Consider the following 23,740-nt stretch of genomic DNA (forward strand, 5'->3'; position numbering starts at 1 on the left):
CTCAAGAATATTTAACTAAACTCTTGTGACATCGTTGATGGCTTGTACTGTGGTGGTGAGAAGAAAAGTGTCTCCCTTTTCCATCACTGGAAAACCAGTTGATACTGTACAAATGTAATTTAATATCTATGAGAACAGTAGAAACACTGTGGTCATTCTGGACTCTTAAGCTTATCCATGTAATCTTTTCTTTTTACATTTTTAATCACATATTAGAGACGTTTTGTCAGAGATTGGAAAGGGAAGGAGTTACTTCCCTTCTTCACAGAAAGTCTTTCTATCTCTCTGAGTATTTCATTAGCAAGGTTCCTTCCTCCACTAAAATCTGTGGTTTGATGATTTCCTTTTGCCCAGATGTTTTAATTTCTTTTCTTTCCAAGATGAATCTCATTTTGTTATTTCCTGCCCATACATCCATCCTCTCAAGGCCTGAATGAATCATTTCTCCATCCTGAGTGGTGTTTGCAGTATTCCCAATTTATTGTAATATGCAGACTTAATTACTTTCATTTGCAAAGTACCACAGGGTCTTAGATGTCCGTCAAGACATTGACAAGACAGCACAGGAGCACATGAAACCCATTGCATGGATGTCCAACACGGATGAAAGGACTTAAAATTACCTTTATTAATAATAAGGTTCTCTTAGAAAAGAGCGGTTAATATGGTCTGCTATAAACCTGACCTTAGCTACCCCCAGTTTTGGCTTCATTTGTCTTCCCATAGGCAGCAGACCTGCATTTTAGATGGAAAGTCAGATGGGGATGATACAACCCCTCAAAAAAATAAGATTCAGTGTTTCATGTTACTGAGGGAATTTTCCTAAGTGATGTTCAAATTCAGATGTCAGCATGGGTACTGACCCAGGGTGTGGCTCTCCCATGTGAGATCCATGTCACACACCTGTAGGTTGTCCACGTTTGAGTATGTTTTTGGGACTCTACCTCATGGTGAGAGGAGTCTCATCCTATGAGTGAGTCTTGCTCTCCATCTGTGCTGGAGGCACGTGGGCTTGAGCACTAGCCCAGCTTCCTCACCACCTAGCCAAGGGAAAACAGTTCAGTGACTCTCCTGGGGAAGGAAATGGCTAACACATTTTACATTTCTCCTTCTGTGCCCACCATGGTTGGGGTGGTTTTGAGGTTTTTTTAGATACCAAAGGGAGCTTGGGGTTTGGTAGCTTTTTATAGTGGCATGTTTTCAGATGAATAATTAAATAATAAGGATTTCCAAATGGTTTTGATTCCGCACAGATATGAAAACCCTGGGATGTTAGAGGCTGAGACTTCCAATTCATTTGCTTATTTTCAGATAAATAATTCAGTGATAAGATTTATTCATACATGTAAAAAGAGGAGAAACCAGACATTAGCAATGAATCTCTTCAGAAAACATGCAGCCCACTAGAATATGAAACAGAAGTTTTCTCAAGAGCCAGCCACCTTATTCACTCCCTTGTAGAGGAATGTTTAGCACAAAAAAAGCATCTGTCGTTGTTTCAGGAAAATGAAATTATAAGGAAACTTTAGGCAGAAAAGGGTTTAAACTGAACCAATTAAAGAATTTATGTAAACTCTATGTTTTCTAGTTATACACCTCAAATATAGCAGACTTAATTTTACATGGCATGAATTGAAAATGTAGCAGAACGACAAAAAAATCCCCCTTCATTCCTTCCACTACTAAGAGGATTATTAATTTTGTGTTTTCACTCAGCAGCAGAGAACATTTCTGTCAATGGGTGAACTGCATTTGAAATGGTCCTGGCAGTTTTATTTACCCCATTACTTTAGTCTTCTATTAAAGTAATTTGGTTTTATTGGGTTTTATTTTGTGCCTGTTTAACAATCTGGTGCCTGGTCAAATCCTGTTCCCAAGCACGTTGCTCCCTCTGATGGGACCGCGCCATCTCATTTACAGAGCTGTGCCACATGGGTGGTTTGGGGCAATTACACAAGCATTGGGATGCTGTGATGACCTGCACTGCCTTGGTTCTGTCATCTTGTCGCCTTTGTAAAGTGAGATCCTGATCCTGTTAATGTACTCATGGGTTTAGCAGAGAGCAGATCTATCCTAAACAACAGGCTTGCTTTTATAGAGCAGGCTGAATCACAGGAAAGGGATGTGGTTGTAAACCGTAGCCGTGCTAAAGTTTCAAGTCTTCAAAATCAGAATTTTGAATTAGATAAGTCAACCAGCAAGTGGACCCAGATATTGAATTTCCATAAAACTGGGGAATATTTGAGTTACCTTGGGGTTTGATGCAAGCAACTATTTCTCCAATGCTAAATGGTTCTATCTAATAAGAAAAATGTTTTGGTTCAGAAAGGTGAATGTGAAAGGTTTTACAAAATGTGTAATTCATCACTGAAACCATATTAAATGCTTCTAGGTTTATGCCTTAAAAGTGACTCAGAGACTAAGGTTGCACAATTTGTTGGGTTGGGGTTTTTTTCCCCGATAATTCCAGCTCATCTGGGCTCTGCCTACAAATATATAAACCTTTTCCCTTTGCTACCAGGTTTATAAATGCTGCTGTTAGACTCCAGATATCAGGTCTGAATATTCACCCAGACTGTCACAAAGCTCATCTACAGGATGAACAAGAAACCCATGAATATTTGTGTGATGCCATTAGACAGTCAAATGAACCCCAGGGACGGAGGGAAAGCTGCAGAAATCCTCAGGGCAGGGACGTTTCCTTGCTTCACGTTCCCTCTGTGTGTCTGCAGCAGCTGTGGCATCTCAGAGGACTTTTTCTTGTGTACTGTTTATTTTTATGCAGTGGTCAGTTCCCATTGAGATGAGTCTTGGTCAGCTGAATTTTCTTTCATCCGAGCTGAACGGGGTTCCATGAATTATTTTTTTAGTTGCATGTGGATGAAGGAGTTTGGACCTGCTGATTTGCTCTCCCTTGCAAGCTTACTCTGGTGCAAAGTGTTTTAAAAACTGGGTTGGTGGCCATGGATAGAATTTATAATTAGAGCAGGTCTCTTCTGTGAAAAGGTCACAGTCTCACAGCATGGGTATTTGGATTGGAACTTTACATATTATTTTTAATTCATAAATTATAGGGTAAGTAGTTTTTCTATTTTTTTCTTAAACGTTCTACAGCTTTACTTGCACCTTTATCAAGCACAACAGCAAACAATGAGCCAACTTCCAGCCACATTTACCCTCTGACAACCTCATTTGTCATAGTTTAATAGCACAAGCACTTGCTAGAGGCAGATTTTTTTCCTGTATTCAGGATCATGAAATAACTATATTATATCCCATCTGTTTCTGTTAGGTTGCCTCAGAATAGTCTCTTCAAGACAAAGGAAGGGCTCTTTGTTCACTTGGAGGTTCACAGAACAGAGTACAAGGTGAAGATAAGAAAAGCCATGTGCATATGTTGTTCTTTTCCCGCACTGGGTATTTCCTAGCAAGCTTCAGCAATTTCCACTGAGCTCTGTTATCTCCCACTCGGGATCAGGTGAAATGACTCTGCAAGTAGGTGGCTCTTTTACCAGATAAAAAAACCTGTTATGACACATTTTCCACTTTTTTCCAAGGTCTGGGCTTGGTTGGTTTTTTTTCCCAAAAAGTGCATTTCCATTGAAGAAAATCTTTTATTCAGTATAAATCCAGACTCTTTATTCAGGCTTTGAGTCTTAAAAATGCTTAAAATATCAAATAAATCTTCAAAAGTGAAAAGTGGCTTAAAAGCAAGGAAATTATGTTTTGGTTTAGTATTTTCATTGCTTTTTTTTCTGTCGTGTGCATGTGGGCATATGTTTAGCCCTTAATTCATCAGATCCTCTTTCGTGAAATGGCAGTATATTTTTTACCCTTCAGGGGAACAGCAGTAATATCCTGCTTCGACCTTTCCCGGAGTTTCTCCCACCCTGCCGATGTTTGCTGATACTCCCACAGCATCTTCAGCAACCCACTGAAAAAGGATGATTTCATATCTCCTTTGATGAAGGTTTTGCTGTGAGAAACATGACATTGCCCACACAGCAGCAGAGACGGGCAAGCCTGGCTTCCCGTCCCTCCTTGCCTCTGGTTTTGCTCAAGCAGATGCCACCTCACCTTCCAGACCAGGGCTGGCTTCCCCTTCTGCTGGGAGCACCAGCACAGCAAGCTCAGCTCGGGCTCTGTTTGTCAGTGAGGTGTGTCACCAAGTCTTCTTAAGAATACTTATGTGCTTTCCTCATTTCAGAGCACACAATGCGTGTGGTTCACGTCCCACCTGGTTTTTCCAGCGTGTGGATGCCTGCAGTAGCCCTGCTCCTGTGCTCCCTGGTGACGTGCCTGGCAAAATGGGAAAAGCCATGTGTACAACCCACCTGATCCTTGCTCCCCTCGTTTTCCCTTGTAATTCAGAGGCACAGAGTGACACTTGATTCCAACGAGTCATCGTCAGCAAAACAGTTTGGGCATTTTTGCTAGAATCTCTGGAATTTGAAGCATTACAGACCCAACCAGGGGTTCCCATGAGCAGGTGCCATGGTCTAAAACATGTTAATCAGTGTAGGCTTGCAGAGGGTGATGAGCTACGTCAAAAGACAAATGTTTAATAATGAACTCAGAAAAGTTGTTCAAAGGACATGATGGAAAGTAAAACGGCTCATCTCTGCCCGTGTCTTTTGACGTTACCAATGTTCTCCTGAAAATCTGTTCAAGCGGCTCCTTTTCTAGCTCTCACTCCCTGATCAAACACATGGCTGCTCACCCCAGCCGCAGCTTGTGTTTGCTGAGGTTTGCCAGCGTTTGTTGTAAGGCTTATAGCGAAGGGGCGAGCTGGAGAGGACAGACAGGAGTGTCTCTGTGAAAGCAGAACAGTAAAGTCACAAGTTTGCATTGTTAGTTTTGACACGCAGGTTTTTAAAGGGTTTTCAGTGGTTCACTGATGAGTTTTTCTTTCCTGCCTCAGCCCCTGGCTATTCAGCGTAGCGTGCATTAGCAAAGCGAGATGATCCTGTCTGAGTGGTTAATTCTTTTGCCTCACTGGTAGATTTCTGCGCTCATAAGGGAATTAAAATTATTTCAGTAATAAAAGACATACTGGGTTTTTTTCTGCACAATTAATTCCAATCATCTGAGGCTGACCTCTGCCTTTTACCTGTCTTGCCATAAGTTTCTTTACTTCTGCTGACAGCATTTTTCTGTCCAAGATGATTTTTTTTTTTCCTGCTCTCTGTTTGATGTGTGAGCATCATCTGACACTCTCAAGAATTTTCTGGGATTTGTCACCTGCCTGTAGCTTATCTGCTGTGTGCCATAGGATAAGAGAGATGCCCTTCAAGCAGGGACCGCGGGGTGTTTTGGATGGGGGGGTTGAACCGTGCCCAAACACTGACAGCTTAGGCATCTGCAGCACTAATCCTGAACAGCAGTCATGACTGGGGTCCTCATCACAGGCTCTTTCTCTGTCCAATGTAACGGGATATAAACCACAAAACTCTCTATTACGGTGTTTTCTAACAGAAGTAACTTCCTATACAGTTATAGAGATGTAAAGGTACTTTATTGTCTGCATAGAAACTCATGCATTTTTGAACAAGAATGCTGAGGAAAAAATCTCACTCTGTCATGAGAGCTGTAAAGTGCTTTCCCACAATGCGTATACATGGTAAGCTACGGGAAAGAGCTGTCATACATCAAATTAGATAGCAATGTGGAAAAGTTATCATTCAATGTGGTTTTCACAGTGGTCTCTTTATTTTTACATGTTAAACAGTTCCTTTGGGCCCTTTCAATTCCCATTGGAGGCTTTGCTAGATCTTTTTCCTTATTCCAGACAAATACTCATCCCTCTCTTTTAATCCCCTGTAGCACAGAACAGTGGCTTTTGGAGGTGTCAATACTTTCCTGTGTCTTTAAGTGGCTCTCACAAATGCCACTTTGGCAGCTTCATTATTTGAGCTGGCTTTTCAGATTGATGTGTGATTTCTAAAAATTTTTTTTTTAGCCTTTTCTTTAACTGAAGAAAATGTGTCACTGATAGGCTGGAGGGAAGTACAATTTTCTTTCTAAATCAGAGAGGTATGCACGGTATAGGAAAAGCCACTGCCATCTACTGGGGTCCCTGTGCCAGGGGACCAGAAAAGCTCCCACTGCAGTTTCTGAATGCAGAAGCCTTGGAAAACATCTTGCTTGAGCTCCCAGATCCTGATGTGTTACCTTTATCAGTTTGGAAGGGACTCTCTCTGCCCATTAGATAAAGCACTTTTAAAGAGCTCTTTTTGGCCCCACACAACCCTCTCCACTGCCAGTGCTTCCATCCCACTCAGCAATACCATGCCCTTCTGCGCAGCCCTGGCCACGCTGGTCTGGTTGCAGTGATTTCTGCCTTCCTCTTCTGAGATACAGCACAGGAGCAGCCACTGTTCGCCCCTAAAAGCCTCATAGACTCATTTTCTTGTATGGAAGAAAGAAAAATATCATTTAATGGGAACTTAGAAAAAATGTTGCGGCTTTTTTTTTTTTTTTTTGGTTGCGGCATAAACTCAATATAACACTCAACCATTTTTCATTACACTTTGAAGCATTCTGCCTTGAAGCTTTTGTCTCAAACTCTGCTTTTTTCTGTGGCTACGACACTAAGCAAAGCATCAGTGTAATCTTTAACTTGGTGTCAGTGCCCATTCCCAGAGAAGAGAGAAAGTTAAATGGCTTTGTAACATCTCTGATGAGATCTAAGCTCAATTTCTGAAATTTTAATAGAGAGAGGGTTGCCATTGTCTAAGCATCTTTGCATGTTTCATTAATATCTGGATGGAGCAAACATAATGAGAAACTCTACTGCTTTCTGTAAGCAAATAACAGATCAGAACTCATTCATGCTCTTATCTTTCTTATCCTGATCTTATTTTCCCCTCATTTTTGTAATAATCAGAGTAAGATGAACACCATCAAGATTCCATGGCATGCTGCCAATCTTTATTGCCTTGTACAAAATAAATTGTTCCAATGAACTGGGGTTTATGGCAAGTCCTTCTCAGTTTTCCTGTATTTGTATTTTCATTGTAGCTGTTCCCAGAGAGACTGAAAAAAACAACAGATTATAATGTCTGATGAATCCTCTCAAATTCCAACCAGCAAAAGTCTTTGACCATCTCATTGCCAAGGACAACTGAATTTCTTTGTCTGAATCAATTCTCATAATGCAGTGAACGATTACAAGAGAAAGAGGAAGCCTGGCTGCTGCTTTGCCCCTTCATCTCAGAAGTCTGCACATCTACCAGTGTCATTTTTCCTTTCCACGACTTGCTACAGTTGTTGTTGAATTCATCATATCTGAAAACCAGATTTACAAAGGGAATCAATTCTCTGCCTAGCTTCCTTCCATGTCATCTTTCTGTCCATGTGCCAGACAGATAATGAGCCCTAGCAGCATTAGCGCAAACAAACACTGGGCGTTAGGAAATGCCTCCCTGCAATACTGCTGTCATTGCCTTAACTTCAGACTTTAAATGCTCAGAAGTAGGACTTGTGACTTATAGACTATCCTTTTTGAAAGCTTTCTTTTTTTTGAAACCAGCTTAAAAGAAAACATGTTCGACTGTTAATATTTCCAGGAAAAAAATTCTAAAGACAGGAGAAGTTAAAAGTACCTGTCCAATTTCTTCACTCTGATTTGTTCAGTAGAAAGGGTAAAGCCTTATTTTCTATTTTTTTTTTCTTTTTGAGAAATGCAGACCCCAAAGCCTAATTCATCAGAAGAAACACATTTTAAATAGCTGCTAATGTGCTGTTAAAGAAGGAAATGTGCTTTTCTACAGCAATCCTAATTACTGTGCAACTGTATTTCATTCTGCACTAGCAATGAACTGATCATTTAAACTCACAGTAACGGCTTTGTTATTATGCAGACATCTAGAAAAAGAGTCCATTATATTCCCAATTTGATCATCGTTTCATAGATAGTGAAGATGAAAGTGCAGTTAGAATTTTCTCTTTCTCAGTCCCGATAACATCACAGACTAGAGCTGCCATCCCCCCAGCAGGCTGCAGCTCAAAGGGCTGAAGCAGAGCAAGGGGCAGCTGCCAGAAATGGTCCATGTCCATGCTGCCAGGCAGGGGCAACAGCGGCCACGAAGCCCCCTAGCAGCCTCTGCTTTCCTCCTTTCTGTCTCTCTCTACTCCCTTCATCCTCACCCTCACCTCCAGAAAGTTCTGGGGTTTGAAATAGCAAAGGGTTTTACATTTCCCTCCTAAGAACCTTTATTCAGCCACAAAACTCACAAATGAACCACTCAGTTCTGCTAATGCGATCAGCGACGTTAGCAATGTATTTATTTTTCATCTTTTCTTTCAGTTATTTTGCCTTTTAATTATCTTGCAATGAAAGATGGTCATGTTCTGAATTCAATCACCCTGAAGAACAATATGAAACAAAGAACTTTAATCTTTTATTATAAAACTCTTCTAGGGGATCCAGTGGTGCTGTAATTTTACCGTTAAGAAATTGCCCTTTTCTGTTGCCTACTGCTTGCCTTTTCTTTTGCCTCTGAACAACGAGCTGGAGAGGCTCAGTTACAGGGCACAGAACATGTACTTCCCCTACCACAGCACCACGACTTTTCCTTCGGCTTTTCCATTTCGCTTTTTGTCCAGTCAGTAAAGAACAAGCTGTCATTTTTTGAGAGGTAATCTGAGATAAAACATTTAAAATAGAAAAATGCCACCCAGAGCTCTGACAGTTTACAGGAGAAGGAGAACCGTGCAGAAGGGTTCGCTTTGGGTCCACATATAGTGAATAGAACAATATAATACTAGTGCTGTGTTGGGCAACTCTTTCAATGGCCTATGTCTTCAGCAAGTTATTGGAGGGGTTTTTCAGGGTGCTGTCAAAGAGCCTCTCTGTTTCTTTTCTGAATCGCAATGTAGACTGTTGTACCTCAAGAGGGAACTTGCCCACAGAAGCACTTTGTCAGCGCTGGCCACTGGTGGGTGTTGGGTTTTGGTCTAGATGGTCTTCTGTCTAACAAACCTTTTACCTAGAGGAGACAAGAAGCAGAAGTGAAACACGTTCTGCCAGTACCTGGGGATTTTGGGTGCCCAATTTGCAGTTTTTCCTTTGTGACACCATAAGCTGTGTTAGACAACAAAGATACGCCCTGTCTTGTGAATAATGGGCCATATATGATTTATTTAAAGAACAGTGTGCTCATGTTTATCTGAGGAGACCCTTACTGTTGACTTGAGGATGTACTAAACCCTTGAATGGGTGACATAGGGAGTGTGCTAATTGTCCAGGCACAAGATATGTTAATATTGTTAACTTGAAGATATACTAAATCCTTGAATGGGAGTGTGCTAGTTGTCCAGGCACGAGAAATGTTAATGTTGTTAACCTGAAGATATACTAGGTCCTTGAATGGGAATGTGCTAATTGTCCAGGTGCGAGATATGTTAATGAGTTCCCAGAAAGTTAATGAATAGACATGAGCGACTTGTATAAAGAGGGGGCTGAAAGGTTCCCTTGGTGTGCATGACTTTGGTGGAGCGATCCCCCATGCACCCAACGCTGCCAAATAAAGATAACCTCCGCTCACTCCAATATTGGTAACTGATTCTTTAAAACACTTGTTCCACTGACAAGTTCAGCAAGTTATTCACTAACATCTCATCCTCGTCAGGCAACGCTACTGATACTTCTGTTTCTGTTTCTTTTACAGTTTGTTGCTCACCCCAACTGCCAGCAGCAATTGCTCACCATGTGGTATGAAAACCTCTCAGGCTTACGGCAGCAATCTATAGCTGTGAAGTTCTTGGCTGTCTTTGGGGTCTCCATTGGCCTGCCCTTCCTTGCCATAGCCTACTGGATCGCTCCCTGCAGCAAGGTACAGGCTCATTCAGGTGATGGTTTTTATGGCTGTTTCTACCCAGGGCCTGGAATGAAGTCACGTATTTTTCTGTAAGGCTGTTGGGAAGCGATTCATGCTATCCTCTGAGGTTGCCCCAGAGGAGAGCAAGCTTGAGGTGTTGCTTGATATACACAAACGGAGCTATCGGGTATGGTTTGAGGATCATCTTTATAGGTAAAACAGGTGGGGTGGTGGGGGAAGAGGGTGATGTAGGAGATAACAACATGGGAGCAGGGTGAAGAAAGAACAGAAGAACCACCAGAATGGGAAATAACTAAAGGAGAAGGTCTGTGTTCCCCTTTTAGTTAACCCTGAGGTTTAAACCCTCGTTCCTTTTATGTACTTTTTATTGCAGGTTCCCCCCTTCTTCAGGGCTTCTTTCTTCCCCTTCCTTCTTTCTGATCTTGTATTTTTAGTTAGTGGAGTGTTATTATGGCACATGTGCCTGACACTGGCATGCCCCAGGGGACTGCTTAGTGCTGCAGGGAAGACTAGACTAATCATACCCGAATGGTTTTGAGGGAAAAGATGATTAAACTTGGAAGTCTGTGGTACACCTACATACGGCTGTGCTATGTCTCACAGCATCAGGTGGAGCAGAAGAATTTTGCCAAGACCTGGAGGTCGAAGGACCAGAGCCAACAGTTAGCTTAGGTAAAAGCCTGAGTTGTCTGTGATGTGAAAACTGTAGTGAGGTTTCCACCCTGAAAGTGTCTGCTCAAACAAGTGGAGATAAATAGGTGTGCAGCTGAGTGACAAATCACTTTCTCACTACTCTTGCTGCAGAAGAAAGGGGTGGCAGGGGAAAGGATCATTTCACAATCAGCAATAGCCAGCAACATCATCCATTACAAGATAGAGGTCTTCAGCAGGAGGCTTATCAGAGGTACTTAAATTCTATAAAAATGACCCCTGGTAATGTATTCTGTCTCAAAAGCATCTTCTCCCATTTCCTTTCAAAGCCAATGAGGAATCCTTTGTGATTTTGTCAAGCCCAAGAAATTAAAGATCCATGGATGGGTATTAAGGAAAGACTATAATTTGAAAAGATTTCTGTTAGTGCAATCAGACCAATCTTTTGAAAACAGTCTTCCAGAACATCTGAGATAATAAGACATGTCTAAACTAGGTCTCCTCCAAAATATCTCCAAGAAATGTACTTTCTCTTAAAGTAATTGAGAATGTAACTTCATTTTCTTGAGGTCTGTATCAACACACACCCCCACAGCTGGTGTGAACCGGGCAGACTCCGGAGCTTCACCCAGGGGAAGTGCGTGTGAAAGCTGGGCTGTGCTGCGGGTGGTTTCGGTTGGGTCATAGAGGGAATTTCATGTGTGGAACTACCGCATTAATTCTGTTATTTCAGACCTCAGACTGGCAGGGATTTATGAAGCTGTTTAATTTCCCTCACCTCTGTTGAACGCGCGGGGAGCTGGCACGCCAGCCAACGGCAGCATTTGCAGTGTACTCTCAGGATTACAGAGGTTGCATTCGAACATAGCGTTAGGTGGGGAGAACAATTAGACTAAAAGTAAGTGGAGAATTTAAATGAAAAGCATAAAATCTAAGGGGGAAAAACTGAGGGAAAAAAAACCCAGAAAAAATACAGCAGAAGTAAAAAATTATTGAGGTTGTTACTTGGTTTTAACTTCTTAAGGTAGGTGTATTAAATTTTTTTAAAAAATAGAGGGAGGGGGACAACTTTTCATCAGCTGTGATTTCATTACACTAAACCTTTCGTGCATTCTCATTTTTCCACATCCTTTTCTTTTCACCTCACTTTAGGCTGTGAAAAACCACACGTAACCTCCTATCAGAAAGTCAAATGGGAAGTTCTTTCAGGCAGGAATTGTCTTTCAGTGCATGGGTTTGCGTTGATCAGAACAATGCAGTCTTGATTTTTGATTGGGGCCTGTGGTAGAAATATCTGAATAATGAATGCATTTTCCCCCCACAAATTGGTACCCCACCCAAAATCATCATTACTAGGTTGAAGGGTTGAGGGCCTCGTATCCTCACATAGAGTTATTGCAGACAGTTTCACTGGCAGCATTCCTGCTGGAAGGATGGTGGTGTTAACAGAAGCTCTGGGCAGCCCAGTTTTGTCCTGGTCAATTTTACAATTTTTTGTAAACTTAATTGGTTTTAAGTTATGGAAAGAATCTTGATGTTACACAACTGAGTAATGAAATCATTTTTCCATAGTATCAATCAGTTATTTGACTTAAATCAAGTCGGGCTGATGCATGGATGCCCAAACATCAGTCAGAGTCTCATTTCTGGACTAAGTGAGAAAAATGAAGGAAATATCTGTAATGTGGAATATTGTTTATAGGAGCTGTCCTGGCCAATACTGGTATATCACATTCTTAAGATGTATTGGTCACATTCTGCGGTTTCACATAGGATAATAGAGTAGTTCATAGCTCAAAATAATTCCTTCACTGGTGTATGTTAGCAAGGAATATGTTTTCAACCCTTTTTACCCTAACAGAAAATTTTCATTAATAAAGCTTAGGGGTTGGAATATTCCATACCAGATACCACCCTCAAGAATTTGGTAAATGGTATTAACTGGAGTTCGTAACTGAAGCCTTAAGTCTTCTTTTGCATTCAGTTGCACAGATTGTCCCCATTAAAAACAGTTTTAGTGTCAGTCATTCATTCACCTCTGGATGCACAAGCTGTTGGCAAGACCTGTGGAGTGTAAGCCCGTCCTATCCTGAAAGATCTGTGCTGATGCATCTACCCCGTGGAGGCCATGACTCTGAGATGAACTGGGCTTGGTATGTTAGCATCCAAATTTGTTTCACTGGTGATCAAAAGAGAAGATAAGACACAGCACGAAAAAATTGCACAGTCTGCTACCCAAAAATATAACAAAGGGAGCAAGCAGGACTGTTTGGACTGTCTGCAGAACTTTAAGAACTATTTTCTTTCTTCTCTGGTCGGTTGAAGTGCATGTTCCAATATCACAACACTACAGACATCATGTATAAGTGGCTTTCATTGCCTGGGTTGTTCTTTGGCTTCCGTGTAGCCGTGCTGGGGATTTATGGACTGTAGCTCCCGCTGTGGCAGGCTCCGCATCACTTAAGCACTAGGACTTTAATGGCTCACTCTGCCTAAAGCTGCACCCCTACCTTTTTACTCTGGGTATTTTCCTCCCCAGTTAAGCTACATAAAATTACTACAGTATTCTTCATGCTTCTGCTATGAGCATAGTACTGAAAATAGTAATGGCTTTTTTTTTTTTTTTTCCCTGATGTTTTATTTGTTCCTATCTCTTGGAGAAGAGATTAATTTGCATTTGGAAAATTTTGTTTCAAGATCACATTTTATGTATTTTTATTCTGACATGTCTGTACGCTTCATTATTTTCCTATAATACAGGTAAGATAGTTATGAAATGAGCTGTTCTCTTAAGAATGAACCTTTGTATTCTCACACTGCCAGTGTTTCTGTCTTAACAGTGACAGCCAGGCACTTCCCTGCAATCCTGATTTGATGAAAGGTGATATTTTGATTTTAAAAAGTAATTGAGAAATTGATACAACCCAGTAGTTACACACCTTGAGTTCAACCATATCATGTTGCTTGAAAAATATACCTTATTGTCATAAATCATTAGGCTGACTGGAGGAACTGATGTTTCTTTTTTTTTTTTTAATGATGTTTTCACTATTTTTTTACAGAATATTCTAGTCAACACTTGCACCTTCTGTAGCTCTTAGCTAAAAATCAGATTTCTGAGAAGATATGAAAAGCATCAGCTCAAGAAAAAAAAAATGTTAGCTTTCTGCAGTAATAAAGGGGATAAAACGCTGATGTAACACTGACTAAATGCCAACTTTTGTTAAATCAATAGAGATCTAAGTGAAGCTACCCATAAAATTCATTTGGTTCTGTAACACACAGGATTATTTCTCTGATAACCAAGGCTGTGCTACTTTAATCTTAGGTCTCTCTTTTTAATGTTTCTATAGACAGCAGAAGTAGTCTTATTATTTGGAGAGAATTCATGGTTCAATAGACAGTGTGTTTTCTCTTTTGGTGGATTCAGGGTAGAAATGAGTTTTGTACAAGATGCACTTTCTTAAAACTTTGTTGGTCAGGCCCCATATGCCCATTAGTTGTTGTTCCACATTACTGTTGGAATTTGAGCTCTCTCAAATTCAAAGACAAGGCATATGAGGAAAACATCCAGGATTATTACTGTACAGGACATTGTTCAAACATATCCCATCACCCCATCAGGTCTGTACTGGAAATATAAACTCTGCTACAAAGCGTAAATCTACCCAACACCGGCCATAAAAAGCTGTTGAGAGCTAACACTGCACCAAGGTTTACAGCAGAGGAGTGAACCAGCATCACAAGCGTTGAGGCTGGTTTTAACACACTTAATTTACTCCTACATCTGCCATAATATTCCTAGGCAAGATTAAAGAAACTTGGGGTTTGATTCAGTGCAGTATCTACCCACTTAAACACATCCTTACTGACCTCAGAAAAAAGCAAGCATGTTCATAAGGGCTCAGGAATAGAGCAGATTTTTTTTTTTATTGCCTTTATTGGAAAGTGTTTCTGGGATTTAAAACATGCAAATTTTCCAATAGGATTTACTGTTCTGTCAATTTCATAAAAGATTTAATTGACTTTTTAAAAATCCAAAGAAGAAAAAGAACTAAGAACCAGAATCATAAGGCTTCCTTTAAATTTCTGCTAGACCCGAAGAGCCCTGCTTTTAAAATATTTCCTGCTCTGCAATGGCCAGAGACCTGGGCTCCTTTGAACAAAGCTGCTTTTGGAGATAAGTAAGAAAACAAGGAAGTTCCTTTTTCACTCCTTTTTTCTATATTTCCTATGATTTTTTTTAATCAAGTCAGTAGATATTAAGAAAATTTGAAGAATTCCTTGTCATCAAGGGAAAAGAATCCATGAGTAATATATGGCAAAAAAAGTCCCATTTGTTTGGAGGGGGCTTTGGAAAGGCCACGTACAGGACAGCACATCCACTGCTGTCTGCTGTGCCCAGCATCACAGGCATCGGTCCTTGTGCTCCTACAAAGGCTTCTGTTCTGACATCTTTCTGGAGTAATGTCTTAGATCACAGAAAAGGAAAAATGAAAAGTGTTATTTAAACTGATTAACAAAGAAAGCCTTTCAAGAAGAATAGAACAAATATTAGCTCTAGCAAAGAGATCTGCTGCTCTGATTCTTGGCTTACTGTCTTGAAATAAATCCTTGTGACCTGGGGAGCGAATCTCCAGCTTTTGTAGGAATTATGTGAGAAGACTATCATACCAAAGCATATTAAAAGCATTACTAAAGAATCTTTAAACAGAAGGCTATTTCCTACAGATCGTTAATGAACCATGAATTCAGCATTAATAAAAGATGTTAAATATAACAGTGATGTAAGGCTGAGAAGTGAGCACATCATTAGGATTTACACTGACACACGATACATTCATATAACATGTATACACACAAACATGTCTGATATAAATGTTCTGTCTCATTTCCTACTTACTGTATGGTCAGGACAATTAGGTATGTGGGTATAAAGGAGCAATATAAGATACTACCATGCACAGAAAATTTTCCAAAGGGCATCATTCGAACTGCAATGCATAATGTCTAGTAATAGCAAAGAACAACTTGAACAAATCTAAACCCCATTTAGGTCATGATCTAGAATTTATTTCTGAATTCTTTTCACCTTGGGCAAATGGTTCAGACTTTTATAGGAACAAAAAGGGAGAAAAAAACCCTTATGTCTTGTGTATGTTTCATTGCAGCTGGGACGGACCCTCCGAAGTCCTTTCATGAAGTTTGTGGCACATGCAGTTTCTTTTACAATCTTCCTTGGACTGTTAGTAGTGAATGCTTCAGATCGGTTTGAAGGAGTAAAAAATCTCCCCAACGAGACCATCACGGATCATCCAAAACAAATATTTAGAGTCAAAACGACTCAGTTCTCATGGACAGAATTGCTGATCATGAAGTGGGTATTGGGTAAGCAAAACCGAAATGTCTGTAAATCCTCCAGGGAAATTCTACATGACTAGGAATAGCATGATAGACAGTGAGAAGACAAAGGGAAAACAAAACAAATAAACAAACAAAACCCCCCAGCAAACCACAATGAGGCTAAATCAGAGGTTGATGGTAATATTTTTTATTAAAATAGGGTCAAAGAAGACTTTAGCCTTGGTCACTGCTTTTGAAACTATTGAATGTTGCTTAGCAAATTTGCTGTTTCCTGATTTTCTATGGTGAATGCTATAGATGTTGTCTGTTTGCCTCTGTTGGTTTAATCATTACATTTTAAAGAAGGTAATACAGTCATTAAAACTTAGAGCAATGTCCTATAGTGAAACTGTATCTAAAGTGAGCAGAAAGAAGTGTGTCCACTGGGACGTGGGTGACCACCAGCCTGTTTTAATACCCTGCCATGAGATCTTGCTATAATTGACTGAACCTCAGTTCCTTCATCTGTTAAATGGGTATATTGTTATTCATTTTTTTTGTAAGGCACTCTCAGATCTAGTGATGGAAACTGCTAGGTAGGTACGAGTTGGATTTTAGGAAATTCATAATATGAAATTGTTACTGGTGAGAGGACAGCACAGCACTCAAATCTTTTAAAAGTTAGTCATACAGCAATTATAAACCAGGGATTCATGTGGATGAAGTCTTCAAATATAAAAGTATGTCACATGCACAGGTTAAACTTCCAGGGAGTTTGAGGCAAATTCCGATGTATTGCTTTTCCTGCCATAATTTATTCCTGGCAGGTCAGCTACCCTGAACTAATCCAAACAAGCTCAGAAGGATTTATTGGGAAATTGAATTTATCAACTCTGCAGAATCTTTGTCTACCTCTTCTGCATCTATTTTTAGCCACCACCATGATTTTGATTTTTTTCTTGCAGCTAATAATTCCACTGTTCCATAAGTACTGATGGCACGAACCCCCCCTGAAAAATAGGATAGAGCTGCTCTATCTGATGACTTCTTGGCCACCATTTCTTTGTTATCTGTCCCTGCAATAATCAAAATCCCATACAGGATATGAGGCTAGAAAATACTGAATAGATGCCAGACTGGATAGAGTAAGTCTGTAAGATATATTTTTAAAATTATATTAAAGCAGTTGGACCAGATGATTAGATTTTTAGACCAGGTATTCTTTTCTTATAGGCAGTAGGTATCTGTCTGCCTGGTGAGTTCCTGAGAGATGAAGCAGAAAACATTTCATTTAAAGCGAAGGTTTTCACTTTTCTGGGAGAAGAAAGGTGATTCATTGTACAGGCTTCTGAATATAATGAGATTTTCTAATGACTGCCTACATCAGCACTGACAATCTTCTCTGGCCATTTTACCTGTCTGCCTACATAAAGCTTTCAAATAACATTTCGGCGATCCTAAGGTGAAAGTTTGGTGCCCATGGCCTGCAGGCAGCTGGCACAGGGGCTTGTGCACTTGTTTGGCCCTGTATGTGACCCTGAACATTAAGGACTAAGGGTAGTGGACACCCCAGGCTTCTGGCACGAAAATCTTATAGGTATTCTAAATATGTATATATATATATATGTAAATAGAAATACAATTAAACAAAAGTAAATGCTGTAGCTAAATATCACAAGTAAAGTTGCTAAGACATATTTTTCCAAAGACACCAATGTAAGTAGACAGCAAATATGTATTAAAGTATGGTAAAATTAACTTTTGTGTACTAAATATACATATACAAATATATATAACTATACATCCTATTTGGCAACACCTGCAGTTGCTGTCTTCAGACTCAGCAGTCTGGGTGTGCCACCTACATTTCCATTCGTAGTAGAATGGGAAAGTGTAATTTTTTTTATTGTCAGCTTGTAAATCCCTTCCTTCTGTTTCTATTCTTTCTCTTTTCTCCTTCATACTGTGGCAGCAATGATGAATGCTGATGACACATTACTTGTTCCAACCATAGCAGACTATTTTTGAAAAATTAGTTTACAGGTCCCTGATCTTGGTTCTTTTTTGGGGAGAAAATTGGCTGTCTGAGTTATCTGGCTGTGAACCATAAAATTATGACGCATGTTCAGAATAGCATTATTCGAAGATAATGTGATACATTAGCATAGCATAGTGCGGCCATGAGCGAGCACAACCTGTGATAGCAGTCCCTGCAATTAATCTTGCTAGAGATATGAAAATTGATCCGTGTGCCTATATTTTAAAGGAAAAACACAAGTAGGAGAATTTCAAATGCAAAAAGGCACCATTGCCATCTCCTGCTCCCAACTATTTGTAATGCAGGCAAGTAATAGAGTAAACGGAGCAGAGGCAATGACTTTCAGCCAGGCAAGCACTTCATCCTACTCCAAAAATCCATATCAGAGACTTTACTTTCCATTAGCCTGCGCAGCTGAAATGGCTGTAGAGCATCCCTGGCTCAGCCAGGTAGTGTTAGTGGCCCACTTAACATCCTCGTAAACAGCCAGAGAGCGTTTTAGGCAGGAGTACACCTTTTTGGTCTCCTCTTTGCTATAAAGGAGCAGCCAAGGCCTGCAGATTATAAACCTGTTAGTGCACAGCAATACCACAATGCTCTGAGAGGGGAACTTGCCCCTTCATATACGGGGCATGGCAATTTCAGCTCTTGCATCTGTGGCTCATTGTATGCCCTGGCTACCTCTCCCACTGTGGCTGAGTCTTCCCACCTCTTGCCTTCAGGTGAGGAAGGCTGGGTCTTTCCTCCTGAGCAATACGGACAAAGCTGAGCACTGGAAGCAGGGAGGTTTCGTTTAGAGAGACAAAATCCCCACTGCAAAAGCAGCTGAGGTATCAGTTAAGCTCTGGGCAGACACAATCTGAGCACAACTCTCTCTCTTAATCCAACAGCCTGTGGCAGATCCAGGAAGGCTCAAAGGCAGCTCAGCAACATCAGCTGCTCGTGATTTATGTGCCAGGTCAGTGGATATAAAAACCTGACAAACTGTTCCTTTTTGTGCACAGGTGGTGAATGGCACTTCTTGCACACTTCCATTTTTCTTCCAGGCAGGCTATGCCTGTAGCTTGACTCTCCTTCCACTGCTGAAACCAGAAATGTCCATCAAGAGGACATTTCTGATTATCCCTACTGTGGGAAAACAGGCACAACTGACGTGCAGAAGCTGAAGCTGTTCGTATCCCACCTCTCCCTGCATCAAACTCAGGGAAACGGTCTCTCCCGGAGCCACTGGGGTGCTCAGAAACACCATGTCGAAGTGTGGTCATATTCTGACAAACCTGCTTTACCTAGCTGCCTTCCCTGATTTCTTACATCCCATGTTATGTCCCATCCCCTGAATTTTAGCTGCTTTTTAATCTTCTCAGTATTTTTACATCAGGAGAAGCTTTGAATTACTCTCTCACAATGTATATACAATTACCCAGGCAGTACTGACTGAATAATTACTGTAACTTTTCCACTTGCCCTGAACAGACATTTTTCCATATGTATGGATAAAAAATGATTGCCACACCACTGGCAAAAAGAATGATGTAAATTATAGGCCGATAGTATGGTAAGTTCATGGAGTGATTCTAATTTTAGTCAGTCTACTTAGGTTTAGACATTTCTTACTTCATTAATCTGTGACTTAGGTATATTAAGTGACCAAGATTAGAAATAAATTTGGATGGGTGAGTTAATATTTAAACCAGAAAAGACATTTCTGGGCGTCAGTGAGCAAGTGCTCTGGTGGGCAATGTTACCACCTGTGGGATATTTCCTGAAGTGCTTTAGTACCTTTATACGACATGCAGGTGTAATGTGTAGGGCTAATGCCTCCTAGCTATCACTTCGGGGATACTTTTTTTTTTTTTGAGCTCAAAATGTTTCTTCAATATTTCATCCTTGCTCTGGGACAGTTCCTAAGGCACCAATCCTTCTGCCTTCTTCTCTAGGTTATTTATCATTAAATCTTACTCATGGTAAGTGACAGCTTGGGAGGAAGTTCCTGCATTTACCCAGCCAAGCACATGCAGACTTGAAGAGCAGAGCTGGGAGGCTCCTCTCCTGCCCTCCCTCCGGCTCTTCTCAGCACGGAGCAGACCTCAGGCTCGCTCTCATGAGACATCTATGTGGGGCAGAATATATCAGGGTACACCTCCAAGAACCTGCCTGCAGATTCCAGGGCGATGGGGGTCACAGGCTAGCAGTGCCCCGGCCACCGGTGGTATGGATAGCTTAGCAGTCCTTTGCCTCTCAGATGTTTCCCCATGCACAAGGACTGACAGCGGCATTTCTTCATCCTTCCACCCTCTGGCTAGATTCACACCTACTCATTTCCTTCCCTACGACGGCACCTCTTGGGACACCAGGTGCTGCCAGGAGACTCTGAAGTAGCCAAGCGAATGCATTTACATGCCACGCCACGAGAGCTTCCAGCAAAGCCGATGAAGAAGAGTTCACAGAAAGGACGAGGTTGCAGGAGGCCATATGGAAATTGGCAGGCGCTTCTCCTGCTTGATTAAACGTGAATTTTGCTGCTGCTATGGAAACAGGATTGGGTAGAGTGCAGGAAATACTTTTCAGTGGGTTAAATATTGCAATATTTTAGCTATTCAGAAGCAAGATTTTGGCCCTGGCACCCTGCTGTGATTGAAAGTTGGGCAAGTTGGTGAAGTTGACCTGAACTTTTAGCTCCACTTTGCCCATTGAATTCACTTTGCCCAGTGGAATATGGATGCCAAAACATTTGAATGTTCTGGGTTTGGCATTCAGGTGCAGCTGTAAGTCTATTGTCAGAAAGATCCTAAATGCAGGCTAACCTTGGTGTATTCAAAGTGGCAGACCAGACTTTAATGTATGGAAATTCATTATTATTTAATACATAAAACTTTCTGAAAAGTACTGCAAGGACAGAACTTCTGTCTTATTTTTTCTCTATTCATACTGTATTTGCTCCTGAATCAGATTTTCTCTTGCAAAGACATGTTTCCATTCTCAAAATGGACTCAGCCACTGTTCTAGGGAAGGAGAAAAACATGAGCAGAGCAAGCAGTACCATCTTCAGTGGCACAGTTTAGCAAGGAGAGATTTTGGGGACAAGAGAGGAAATCTACATTTTTTCCAAATAGATCAGCAGTAGGATTTTCTAGTGTTTTCAGCACTTCTGAACTGCTTTCTCTGACATCACCAGAAATCTACTTTACCATTGACTCGTACAGTGACATTTTGAAATTCTTACGACCTCACAGGCACAAAGAGATGTATCAAGCTTAAAGTTTTTAATAGTTTTTAAGAAAAGATGACACCAACCATACTTAGGAAATTCAGCTTAATGGAAGAGTTACTTGCTTCGGTCTTAGAAGCCACTGTTTTCCAGGAAACAGGTGTCTGAACACAAAAATCCCCTTCTGTGTCTGACAGTTAAACTGCTCTGTCCTTTCCACAGGCATGATATGGTCAGAGTGCAAGGAGATCTGGGAAGAGGGTCCACGGGAATATGTGGTGCATCTCTGGAACCTGCTGGACTTTGGGATGCTGTCCATCTTCGTGGCATCGTTCACTGCCAGGTTCATGGCTTTTCTCAAAGCGACTGAAGCACAACAGTACGTAGATCAGTACGTTCAAGACGATGACCTCAATAATGTCACCCTTCCCCCTGAAGTTGCTTACTTTACTTATGGTAAGATGCTTTTTGCTATCTAATGCTTCCTGTTCTTTTGGGCTAATTGTGGCAGTGCTGAAAAAGTGGCTTTCTTTTTGTGATATTTACGTAGATTTTTCTAAATAAACGAAATTATTCTTCTCAAATCTACCCATTCCAGCCATCTTCCTAAACAGAAAGGAATTGAGATCTGAGCCTCATTGAGTCTCTGATCTTGTGCTAAGGTTATATTCAGGTCAATCACATTCTGACAAAATAGCTTGAGCAAAAAATAAGCAGGAACTGGGAGTGAGTGGAATATAATTTAAATTAAAGATGAATGAACCTGCTTGGTTTTCTAAATGTGAGAGGAGGGAGATGTGTGAGCAAACATAGGATATGGAGTTGCATTTCTAACTGTTGGTGCACTCTTTTACATCCAACACCTGTATAATGGAAATACAGACACCAATTACACCTATAAACTGCTGCTTCTCCAAGAGAAAAACTTTATTTTTGGAGAGCCTATATCATCTGTAAGTGCTAACATTTGGAAATGCAAGCAAAGTATAGCCTAGACAAGGCTATTTTTGATGGCTGAAATGCTTTTTTCTCACAAATGAATAGAGCTTTGCTCCCCAGTGTGGGGACTGAGTTCATTGCATGCCTCTGCAAGATTTAGATGTAGCCCTGAGCAAAACCCATGGTGATTTTTGCTCGCGGAGGGGTTGCAGGAACTATAGAGCTGGCCACAAAGGAGTGCCACTTGCTCCCTAGGGTTGCAGGGTAGTTATTCTAGCAATATGCTTGGGCTGGAGAGGAAGATCTGGGGCAGCAGACTTCATCCACTGTAGATGCACACCACACAGGACCAGTGCCCTGACCCCACACCAGGGTGTACAGCCACAGGCTTGCTGGCTGGTCCGTGAGCTGGTCACACAGGCTCAGCCTCTTGGCTGGGGTGTCCCCGCTAAAGGTAAGCATCCCCCTCCCTGCCCAGGCAAGCAAGAGGCCCCTGAGATGGTGCTGGTTTGCTGTTGACCCATTTAAAGTGAGTTCCTGATACAAAGGTGCAAAGGGTCCTGAACAGAAGAATGTCACAACCAGATCCTGCAAATTCCTCCATCTGCTGCTTTTCCTTTGGTTCAGATCGCTGCACATAATGCCTAAGTTTACTCCTCGGTCCGTAAAGATGTCACATGTTTTAGCTCTGAGTCACAATCTTTTCATCAAGAAGCTCAGTTGATGCAAGGACACTTATAAGCTATATTAATATAAATGTTCACATTTTCAGTAGATTAAATAAATGATGCATATCTGGTATCAACAAGAAGCTTTTTAAAGTAAGAATATTAGAGTGACTAGACTGCAAGAACTGGTTTTAATTTAAAGATAACATGAAAATGATATAATTGATGGTTATATCTGCTTTATCTGAACAAATTCTAACTTTCTTATCTAATGGTAGATAGAGATCTCTGTCTTCCTAATGCTTCCTTTCCAAATAGTGGCACTGTGCCATGTATCCAAATCTATAGCCAGACTCCACTGTGCCGTGGTTTCGGTTCTCCAGCTCAGGAGCTTCAGATGGAAAAGGCACAGCAGAGTAGTTGATGTTCAACTAGGAAACAGAAAATATCAAATTTGTTTAAAGCCACATGATTTTTTTGCTGTGTGTCTTTGGTCAATCCCAGTGACTTGCTCATTTCTCATATTTGCCATGTGAAAAATACAACTAATTCTTCTCACCTGTATTTGTGCAGCATGCTGAGGACTTCAGTGACCAGTTGTTCCAAAACTTTTTACTTTAACTACTGGCCAAACCCAAGATTCAGTCTTGAAAAGGGGTCATTTATCATAACGGCTTCCATCTAACACTTTTTGTTACTAATACCTAGTGTACATGTATTGTTTTAGCCAGGAACAAGTGGCTTCCCTCGGATCCTCAGATCATTTCAGAAGGACTGTATGCCATAGCTGTGGTACTCAGCTTCTCCCGCATTGCTTACATTCTTCCAGCCAACGAAAGCTTCGGCCCCCTGCAGATCTCTTTGGGGAGGACTGTGAAGGATATCTTCAAGTTCATGGTCATCTTCATCATGGTGTTCCTGGCCTTCATGATCGGAATGTTCAACCTTTACTCTTACTACCTTGGTGCAAAATACAACCCTGCGTTTACAACGTGAGTACCTATGGGAAAGTGGCTGCTCTTGCAGGGCTCAGTCCATTCCGGGCCATTGC

The 23,740-nt window shown here is 41.0% G+C and overlaps 1 protein-coding gene across 5 annotated transcripts in view; it reads left to right on the forward strand.

The window, feature by feature from the left end:
• TRPC7 (transient receptor potential cation channel subfamily C member 7) overlaps positions 1 to 23,740 on the forward strand; it is a 73,154-nt gene that overhangs the window by 30,077 nt on the left and 19,337 nt on the right. For 3 of the 5 annotated variants that reach the window (XM_027807410.2, XM_055719417.1, XM_055719418.1), the window contains 4 exons: positions 9,672 to 9,836; positions 15,665 to 15,881; positions 21,305 to 21,538; positions 23,417 to 23,681. In XM_027807410.2, the coding sequence (XP_027663211.2) occupies positions 9,672 to 9,836; positions 15,665 to 15,881; positions 21,305 to 21,538; positions 23,417 to 23,681 (881 nt within the window). The remainder of the gene's footprint in view (positions 1 to 9,671; positions 9,837 to 15,664; positions 15,882 to 21,304; positions 21,539 to 23,416; positions 23,682 to 23,740) is intronic. The other 2 variants (XM_055719419.1, XM_055719420.1) reach the window with 1 other exon arrangement.

This window comes from Falco cherrug, chromosome 8 (assembly GCF_023634085.1).
Source record: "Falco cherrug isolate bFalChe1 chromosome 8, bFalChe1.pri, whole genome shotgun sequence".
NCBI lineage: Eukaryota > Metazoa > Chordata > Aves > Falconiformes > Falconidae > Falco > Falco cherrug.